General features: G+C 30.4%; 1 protein-coding gene across 1 annotated transcript; it reads left to right on the top strand.

Annotated features, from left to right (window-relative positions):
- Positions 1 to 448: 448 nt before the first annotated feature.
- On the top strand, positions 449 to 11,451 carry LOC112601500. The gene is made up of 3 exons (XM_025349159.1): positions 449 to 1,232; positions 9,120 to 9,510; positions 11,107 to 11,451. The coding sequence occupies exons 1-3, from the start codon at positions 1,064 to 1,066 to the stop codon at positions 11,303 to 11,305; spliced, it is 759 nt and encodes a 252-aa protein (XP_025204944.1). The 5' UTR covers positions 449 to 1,063; the 3' UTR covers positions 11,306 to 11,451.
- The last annotated feature ends 141 nt before the right edge of the window (positions 11,452 to 11,592 follow it).

Here is an 11,592-nt window from a genome sequence, read left to right as displayed (position 1 = left end):
GTTCCGTCGTCGTCCGCCCGGGCCACCGATCGCTAACCCACCCACCGGCTTCCGTGCTTCGCGTCCTGCACGCGGCGGCGGCGGCGGCATCGGTTTGTGCACTATATAATATTATAATTTAGTGACAACACCATCACCGCCGCCATCGCCGCCGCCGCCGCCGCCGCCTCGGTCTGCACGCAATCGATTGCGCGTCGCGTTACAACGTCGTGCGCGCACACGCACACGCCGCGCGTATAATATAATGTAAATATATACATATACGTACAGTGCGACGAGAGGTTGCAGTTGTGGGCGCCGCAGTGACGCGAGCGCGCGCGCGCGCGGTCCGCTCGATCGACGGCGGCGAGCGGAAGTCACCCGAGCCGCGTTCGCGCGCGGCGCGCATCGGCTCTGCGACTGCCGCGCCGTGCGTGTGCGCCGTGTGGCACCACATGATGTATATATATATATATACGCTCACATATATGCACACGTATACGTTTGCGCGTTATACGCGCGACGTCGTCGACGCCTAGCAGGCAGCAGCGATTCCCTCGACCGCCACCGCGCGTACCGCATTATAAAATATCGCGCGCGCGGCGCATATAACGGCGGCGACGGAAAAATTTATTATTATTGTTGTTGTTGTTGTTGTTGTATTGTTCTACAACCGCAGTCGCAGTCCGAGCGTCGCGTCAAAAACTGCGCACGTCGTCACACGGTCGCGCATTCGCGTAACACGCGCGTAACGCAACGTCGCACAAAATATTTTGACATCGCTTGCCGCGCACGTTGTGCACTGCAGGTCGTCGTCGTGGAACGTCTCTGTCTCGTTGCAGTGTTCTTAGGTTTCCGCGTCAAAAATAACGGCTCGCGATCTCGCGTACTGATAATAGTAATAATAATAATAATAATAATAATAATTTAAAACCTGTAAACGTCGTTATATTATTATAATATCATAAATCGTTTTGGTCGTGTGATGTACACAAATATTATTGTTATAATATTATACGCGCGACGCTGTTGAGCTCGACCGAAGTAGTCGCGCGCCGTCCGGACATTTACGGTCGTCACCGACATGAAAAAGGCTGCGAGCAAAGTGCGCGACGAAAAGCTGTTGGCCGCGGTGCGTGATCGACCGGTGCTCTACGATCAGTCAATTCACGTGTTCAAAGACTATGGCGCCAAGAACGCCGCGTGGAAAGAAGTGGCCTCCGCCGTGGTCGGTTCTCAGGACAAACAGGCCGGTCAGTCAATTCTAAATATATATATATATATATACATATATACACACATGCGTATTACATTATATTAATCTATTTTTAGCATTATAATGTGATATTATATATTTATAATTTATTACGATTAACATAGTTATTAATATAATATTCTTGTTCGTCGCGTACGTGTTATAATATCATTATGTGCGGCATAATAAATATTTTGCCTAATCGGCACATAATGAGACGAGTTGCGATGGTGTGCTATGCTTAAGACTTCATTGGCCTTGGATGAGGGAGGGGGAGGAGTTGGTTCCGAGATGGTAATTTAAATTTTAAACTAACGATTTTTATACCACGGTATGATAATAATGTTTTAATCAGTTACGACCCCGACCGGATAATACATATTAGATGTATACTGACATATTATTATAATGTAAAGTCTTTACCGCGGTAGATATATGTTAGTTTTGGTACAGCAGTTAGATATAATGAGATGAGTAATTAAAGACCATCTCCGACTCGTCAGCCCCCTCAACAACTTCTATAACGTCTAATTATCCGATGTCGGCGACGACGACTGCTGTTGCTCGTGCAAGTCGATCAATTGATGTTTTCCCGCCAAATTATTCATTAGCAGCTCGAAGTGATACATAATTAACATATTACCTACCCTGACGAACATCTCCAAATAGTGTGGAAGTTTTCTTGGAAACAAACTACAAACTGATCCGGCCTTTAAGTACCGGTCACTCTAGGTCTTTGAACTTTTATCCGTTAGGGAAGGTTTAACCGTGTATATATTTAGGTATATGTACATACTATACACAATAAATAGTCGGTGACTGTAGGTGATGTACAGTATATTTATATTTTATGCTAATTATATATATATATATATATTATTCTGTTGGTGCAATGCGCGGTCGGGTATATACAGGGCGTGAAACTACGTAATTATTGAGGGTATACACAGAGTGAAAAAATATATCATTATAATTTGCGCATGATAGTGCGTGCGATCACCTTGGATACGGCGTGTATACAGTGACTATCGCAATTGTTTCGATTTTTGCAGAAAAAAACAAATTGCACGGTTGATTTTTTTGTACACGTTAATTTTGCGATTCACTCTGAGTTTTTAATATTTCATCCCACTATTCGTACTATATTTCTATATTTCATATTATGCAGTATACACATACACGTTTCCTCGCACATTTTTAACGGTGTAATATATTCAGTTTATCGCGTTTCGACGAAATATTACGTTTAAAATCAATGAAATATAATGTGTTTAAGGTCTAACCTACCAAACTCGCGGTATATGTATATGTATGTTTACGTTTTTGTGGTTTATTGTTACATCATTATAATGAAGTGCTTAAAGTAAGGGAGATTCGCACGGAACACCTTAACTATGCTTTTTTTTTTTATTGGAACCCTCGGTTTCCGAACGGGACAATCTAAAACCTGAATTGATTTTCTTTAAATGTGGGCTTAAATTTTCGGTAATGATAATACATTGCTATTGTCGTTAAATAAATCGTAAAAGTTTACCTCGAGTTTATACCTAATGAATTTTATAATTTTTAATATTTTTGATTTTAGTTTATAGTTTGTATAATATAATGTTTATTTGTCGATGTCCTATACGGCTTCTATATAGTATTTATAGTGTCATACCGGTTACGACGGCTCAATCTATTTATCTAACAATTTCTATCTTATTTTAATTATATATGTTTATAATAGATAATATTTAGTATTCATAATATTGAAGTGGTTCTCGGGGGGAGGGGGTGAAGCCACCCATAAGCCTGTGTTAAATAAGTTTACATTTGGAAAACAGTTTTTAAATTGTTAGATTGAACACTTAAATATATTAAGTATGTACTATAGGTAGAAAATTAGTGATTTTAAAGAGCTTTGCACAGGGTTCGGCAAAAAAAAAAAACCACCCGTTTTATTAATCTTTTTGTTCGTGACCAAAAAATACTATGGTATTTTATATTACTTGGTTTTAAACACTATAAATGGTAAATAGCGTCATCAATTGTTGACACATTGACGAAATCCGAAATATGAGAAGTTTTATTGTCGGATCCTTTATTATGAACGTCGTCTGATATTCATTTTCGTGTATTAGATAAAGAAATCTATAAAAAATAAATAACTTTATAGTAACAATTTATTGGAGAGATGTATTATACATCAATATAATAATATTATGAATTATTATCATAGCACTCTATACTACCCACAGCAGTGTTTTGATGAAGAGGCGCACATTTTTTATACTGGGATAGTTCTCGTACCCTTAAAATGGAACTATGGGTTTAAGGTTTTATTATATGCTATATGATATGCATACACCATACAATACGAGTAGATTCTTTGCGACCTAATATTCTTCTAACAAAAGTAAAATATGAATGAATGCATATTGTACTGATATACGAATATAGTGTATTAGTGTATAACGGGAACTGTCTGGAAAAATTCCTCGTTTATATCATCATAATATATAAATGATGATATCCTCGTCTTACGAACATTACAAACAATATTGTCGGGACAGATGAGTTTTAAAGTGCACTTACCGGACTATTTTGAATGATTTGAACATATATTATTAATAGTATATACGAATTGGAACTTGGCGGATAGACAATGTGAGGCATACGGCATATTACTTTCTTTTTTTAAGCAAATGGTTCATTTATGACTTATGAGTAATGGCTATAGGTACGTAAAAGCTATAATATTCGTCTTCTTACTTCTATCTTACTAATCTGTACGAATTAAGTATTTATTTGTAATTATTGAGTTCAGAATTATTGTTTTATACAAATTATATTGTAAAATAAGTAGCAATCAATTATATTTAACAAATACGAGTATAGAGTAAAATAATACTGTGAATTGATACAATTATATTGATTATTGATCAAAAATTTAAAAAAATGTAAATAAACACAAAAGTATTATTAACTATTTGTATTTATTACTTTATACTTAACATTATTTTATGATAAATAATAATTTATAAACAGATTTTAATCATTTTAGTTTTTAAACTAAAAATAAAACAATAGATAGGTTTACTGATTAATAAAAATGTATATAATTAACATTTCAAGGTCATAGCTAGAAAAAACCTTTGGAGGAAGTTGGGTAAAATAATTTTAATAATTTTTTTTTAATTTTTGTTCCATATATCAACTAAATATTTAACTCATATATTTTATTTAATACCTAATAAAAATAAAGGGTTAATCGTTGAAGTACATTTATACACTTTCCTAATAAATATAAATATTAGTTTATATTTCATTAATCATTAGATACCTTATAATAACATGCGTACAGATTGATTCTAATAAAAGTGAAATTTTAAGTTTTAACGGTTTTGGAATTTTTTGTTTTAGATAATTATATTTTAGAAGTTATTTTAAAAACTATATATTCAAAAAGTTTTATATGAGTAGGTACTAAGTTTCTTAGCTATATGTTTATGTATGTATTGAAATTAATGATTATTACTAATGGTATCGGACACGTAATCGCTGATAATTTGGTGTAAAGAAAATTAAACACGAGGACTTTATGGAAGCTATTTGGCGCATGGACAATTATTGGTCCAAATAAATTCACCATATAGAGGTATATTTTAAATTCTATAGTTTTATAGGTATATTCGTATATTACATAATGTATGAAATTATATTTTATTAAGTATTTATCATATTTTCACGTTATCGGTTATCGCTGGTTTTTAATTATATAGATATACATACATAGCAAAAATATATTATAAATAGATACTCGTAGTCTTTGTTTGATAAAATTTAATAATTCATTATTTATGAACGACCTCAACACAATAACATTATTACTTGAGATCAACGATTTTGTTTTTAACTAGATAGTTAAATAGATAACTAAATATCCATATGCCCTGTGTTTTTGTTTTTATATTTTTATAAAGAATTTGTCAAAACTGTACTTATTACATTAAAAGTGAAAAAAGAACGTAATATGACTAATATGTTAGTAAAGAAAGGTTTTTTTTGCAAATAAAATAGACAAAGCAAAACAAAGATTATTTGGAGATATACAGATTCTAAATCAAAATAAATGTAGTTTATAGTCATATACACGCTTGTATAGATTGTAAAGAATGGCATATTGACGGTAATGTCGGTATATTTTTATCTGCACATATAAAATATTTAATGAATTATTTACATTCTAGTCTATAATGTTCTATCGTTCATATTTGCACGTCTTCCAAATACAACTGAAGAAATATAAATGAGATTATTTCGTATAATTAACTTATTGGAGCCTGAAAAAACAAATACTTTACCTATTAAAACTGTACGAAAAGTATTTCCTCAATACTCATTAAATTATTGTATTTTTACTTTTCTCAATTACTTTGGAGCTATACACAAAAAACTCGGGCTATCGATAGAATATCACGAAAACGCTGAATTTCCATTTCATATTAGAATGGTTAAATATATTAGCTTATATTCCCAAATTTTAACTAATTGACACTTATAAAATGTTTTTACAACCATAATAATACAATAAATACATTTTTCAACAATTTTGAGGTTACATCAAACATGGGTTGATTGTAGTACCCAAAATCGAAAATTTAATCCAAAATGTCCTATAGAACTATGGAATTATTTCAATTTAGTTCAAATAATATTTCTTAAATGACCTAAATCAATAACTTCATAAAAGGTTAGCACAATTCATTTACCACAGTTTTTAACGCAGTATATTATTCTTCCATAGTGAAATTTATCGGAACTTTGAAAATTACACAAATCTGTAACAAGTATGAAGTAATAAACTAAAATCTGAAAAAAAATGTTGTAAGACACGTCTATTTTCAGAAAAAAATATTTTTTTTTCGAAATGTAAAAAATGTGTAACTGTATCTAAGAGATTTTAGTTACTTTCATTTCAAATTAACTAAAAAATCTTAAGCCTTTAAAATAATTTCCCTGTATATCAGTACCATTTCATTATCTAGGTAAAACTTAAATAAAATTAATAGTAAAAATTTTGTCAATAATATTACTTATAATTTATAATATAAACAGTATAAAGTCAAGGGTATAAAAAAATAAATATATGAAATATAAAGTACACTATACACGTAATTATAAATTGTAAAATTATACAATATAATATAATTATGCAATTGTACTACCATGATATAAAAATTAAAAAGAAAACATTTTTATGACGAAAATTATTTTTATTTATAAACTCTTTATTATAGTATGAAAACATTTTATTGGAAGGATGGTTTAACGAGAATCTCTGCCAGGCGGAATTATATATTCCTCTTATCTAATTGTATCAACTGTAGTTACGCTGCGCCGCGCTGGCTAGTATAATAGCAAGTTTGCTTATAATACTTGCAAAACTAAAAACTTCACTGGATATTGATTCCAACAGGTATCAATCATTAAATTTAATAATACACTATAAAAAATTGTAATATTGAAATCTAAAATTATTTAATGTTAGTAGTTTGTTTCGTTTTAAATTATAACCATATAGTATAATATACTTAATATACTTTATATTACATGATTAACTTTGTTATACATTTTACTACCTTCCTATATTTAAATTCTTAAAAATACCTTTATTTATTAGCATGTTCTATCAATGACACATTTTCGGAGGGCTGTAAGCTGTATAAAATAAGAAATTTCTTTAAAATAATTACAATTCATAATATAAAAATAATTTCTGATTGCGCCATTGAGTACTACATAATATCTAATACAAATATATCTATATTCTATACTCATGTAATTTTAAGCTAAAAATAATTTAACTTATAGACAAGGACAGTAAAAATAAAGGTATTATAATGGAATTATTTTCAAAATTTTTTTTATTAATTCTATGAAAAAAAATGTATAAAATTGCTTAAAATAATTTATATAAACGTACCTGCGCGTTATCAGTAAATATTGTCTGTAATTATTTATTATATGTAATTCAGTAATTGAAATCGGTATACGCTATATATATTATATAGGTTATAAGTTATAACACTATAAGGTCTAAACGATGTTTAATGTATGACTAATTTATTATGTTTGTAATAGTAAAAAAATTATAGAAAATAAAAAAAAAAATTTACACGAAAAGCAATAAAATACTATTAATACGTTTATAAATGTATAATTCAAATTTTAATCGTATGATTTTTTGTTTTACATATAGTTGTCAAATACAATAATATACCATATATAGAGTATAGAACAAAGATTTATAGCATTGACAATCGTGGAATAGTGATCCTGTGTGGAGAAAAATAAGTCGTAAACTGTTGAAAAATTGCTCATCAATAATTAAATATTGCAATAAAATTAAAATATCGTAAAAAAGTAATTGTATAACAACACAGATTATGGTGAGATAAATTTACTCTAATATTAAAACTTATAAATTATAAGTTATAAGTTATAATGCATATAATTGGTTCTGTTGTGCTATGTTGTACACGAGTCTGCAGAGAACCCTAAGTGAAAAACAACTAATCCGCTGACACTTTTTAACTTATTAGTTTTCAATTAAACTGGCGATAAGTTATTACAATAAATATTTTAAAACAGGCCTAGATTAACGATACATAAGTATTAACGACGCAGCGCACGTGCATCTGCCCCCATATATGTAAATTTGGTTATCATAAGCAGGAAATAGATACTTTTTACAAGTGCTGTGAATAAAATTATATATTCATCAGTCATAAAACTCGGACTTAAATTACTTAAAAAATATCAAATCAAAATATTATATTACGACTATATTTACTAAGTTTAATGTTTTTTTTTTTTTGATGAAAATTATATATTGAGATTTCCCGGAGAAGAAGCAAAACCAAGTGTTTGAGACCATTTCCTCAGACTATTTATATTAAACCGTAATTTAGTTTAAACTATTATTACTTTTTACTGCTGCAATAAATAACATATTGAAGTTATAAGCGTTTAATATAGCATATATAGCACCTTTTATTGGCGAACCAAGTTTTTATAAGGATTTATTTACTCTCACTTTAAAAGTTTTAGAAAAAAACATACCTATATTGAATAAATGTTAATTTTCGAATTCTTAGTACCTATAAACTTTTTCAATTTTATGTGGTCAGAGAATATATCTCGGAAAACTTTCTTGTACTACCGTACTATATATAATTATACACCAGTAACTAGGCTAATTAGATCTATAAATTAAGAAATTGTTTTTAGTTTAGAATTTTGAAATGAGAGAAAGTGTAAAGTACTAGTAACTTATAAATTATGGTTTACCGTATATTTTTCTAATAAAAACTTAGGTAAATTATCGTGATATATTAGTATTGTAGGCATGCAATATTTTTTATAGGTCAATACCGAATTTGGGGGAGGAATTTCATAATGAGAGGACTATATATTTAAGTTGATGTATTTATAATGAGTAAAACACTGTTACATAGGCACCATAAAGGACACGATTTTAGGTTGGAGGCAAAAAATGATTAAGAAAAAATGTTTTGGTTATGCTGTCTAAGCAATTAAGTAATATTTATTTATTTAATTATAAATTCATATTATTTTTCCTAAGAAAGAAGGTAGATGGGTGTGTTCCGTTTTGTTTGTCTCCAACTGCTTCCTCTATTAATTCAGTTTAAAATTAATACAATAGTTCATACCTTAACGGCTATTAGGCTATACATTATGTATAATATTAATAATTTTGATAAAGTAATAAGATATTGTAAATTTGACAACGGTGGTGTAACCTATCTACTACACCGTTCAACCTTAATAATTGTTCGACTGGCAAAGATTAATTTCGTTAACATTTTCGCAATTTTAGTTGAACGGTTGAAAGTCCGTTGGAAAACCCTACGGGATGGTTTTGTCAGGCATTTGAAGAAGAAAAAGACGATGGAAATGTATACTGCGGCGGCAGCCATGCGCCCGTACAAGCTAGAAAGACAAATTTCGTTCCTGTTGCCGCATGTGTCTTTCCGCGACGAGGACGACAACGGCGGTAGCAACGACGATGAGGACACTTCTTCGCTGCTGATTACCGACATCAAGACCAATGAATGCGAATCATCAGCGTATGATCAACAGACAACTACCGAAATGCTCTACGAACAATCTAATATAGACAAAGCGTGCAACGAACACGAAGCCTTGGACCGCTCTATACATTTCCTATGCGACCAACGGTATAAACAGGCAGCCGCCACTAATTACAAGTAAGTTACTCGGGGAGAGGATGGTATTTTTTTCGACAAAATATGATTAAGTAGTTTTCTTCTTTCGTCTTAAAATAATTTTATTTTCTTCGGCCATGGTTTCCCATTTAACATTTAAAGAGGCACTATCTCAAAATTAGTTTAGTAAAACTACTTAGCAGAATCCACAAAGCACTATGAAGAGACAGCTCCTATTATTTTCTAAAACATTATTGTATTTGTGTACATTTAGATTATTATTATTTAATTAAAAAAGTTGTGGTTGTGTAGATTGTGGATACATAAATATATAATTATAGTATGATATAAATACTAATTAATGTATTCATTAAACAGTATTCATCTAGCTTTTCCAAAAATAGGAAAGTTAAATAATTTCAATTGAAAAGCGAAGATAAAATCAAAAAATATAATTAAGGAGAGTTAAGTTAGTATGACTTTATTAAATCTTTGCATTCAATTATATAATCACTTGAATCTTAATTAATTACCTACCAATTATTAATAATCACATAAAATACAAAACATAATTATGAATTTAATGACGTTTTAACAATTAATTACAAATAATTATTTTAATGTACCTACATAAACTCAACCTTTTAAATTATATAATAATCATATTTTAATGTACCTACATAGAAACAATACATTTTTGGTCAGTAATAATAAAAGTTTCCTCCTTGTAGTGCTCTCTGGGTTATGTTAAATGGCTTTATTAAACTAATTTTGAAACAATGTTTCCCAAAACGTTGAATGTGAAGCCGTGGGCGAAATGAATATAATTATTTTTAAGCAAACGGAGGAACTACTTTATCATATTTTGTCGAAAAGAGGAAGACATTTTCTGGCGGAAGAAGTTGCGCCCGATAATAATCTTATTATAATTACAAGTAATTATCTATTCTACATCACCTACGAATTACGATTACAATTTACCTATATCGTAGATAACGAGGAGGTATTTACTTAACGGGTGTGTATTGCGGGCAGGCTGCAGAGATCTAAGAGGGCATTAGCTAAGAAAACATAGTGGATGGTTAAATGGTTTATGATCAACGTCGTTTAAATAAACTATTTAGTTAGAATTAATAAAACAATGTTAGGTATTTATACGTTTCGACCTATTTTATACTAATTTAGGATTCACATAAAGCTTCTAAATCTCAGCTAGTGATTTATGTTTATCAAAGAAATAATATTGAAACTTTATCATTATATTGTATTGGCTCGCCCGAGAATATGTACCTATATATATATATATATATATATATATAGAGAGAGAGAGAGAAAGAATACAAGAAGAGATAAAATAAATGTTCATTGTGGATTGTGGAAGAAGTGCATTTATCAATTTGTAGTTTCTCGGTTATATTGAACTATATAGCGGTCAATTTATTTTGTTTTTATGGCCTAGGAGAAAAATATCGCTTGGGGAGAAGGGTGGTTGGTGGAATGGCTGTAAAAACCTTAAAGTGATAGTTATAAGTCATATAACTACCTAGTTAGGTATATGTACTGTTGCAGCATAATTGCGTTACCCTAATGCTGATTGATACATACTGAAAGAATATATAACATTATGTTTGTATTTAGATTGGAAGACATGGATTCGGTGGACGCATTTTTCCATGCCATGGCACAAACAGTCAAACAGTTGAAACCCATCACTGTGGCAAAGATCAAAAGAGCAGTGTCGATCATTGTGTCAAATGCAGAAATCGAAGAAATGGAAACTGTCCCGTGCGGAAGGTTTCCTATGACCATTCCTATCACAAATGAATCTAAAAAGTAGAATTGAAAGTATTATGTTATGTTTGTACAAAAAATAAAATTATGTATTATAAAATTATTTACATATTTACACTATAAGGATTTTATATTAAACATAATATTTAAGTATACAATTTTCAATGTTAAACTTGATAAATGATAAGAATAAGAAATAATGCTTGACTAAAACTTGTTTGTTTCTACCCTCATGATGTGGTCCTATTTCAGTATTAAGTAGAATAACAAATAATTGCAAATCATTCCTTACACATTTCAAAGAATATTTTTAAATTTCAAGTCCTATTATTA

Source organism: Melanaphis sacchari, unplaced genomic scaffold (assembly GCF_002803265.2).
Source record: "Melanaphis sacchari strain LSU unplaced genomic scaffold, SCAv2.0 Contig79_pilon_pilon, whole genome shotgun sequence".
NCBI lineage: Eukaryota > Metazoa > Arthropoda > Insecta > Hemiptera > Aphididae > Melanaphis > Melanaphis sacchari.
This window is presented reverse-complemented; position numbering and strand designations above follow the sequence as displayed.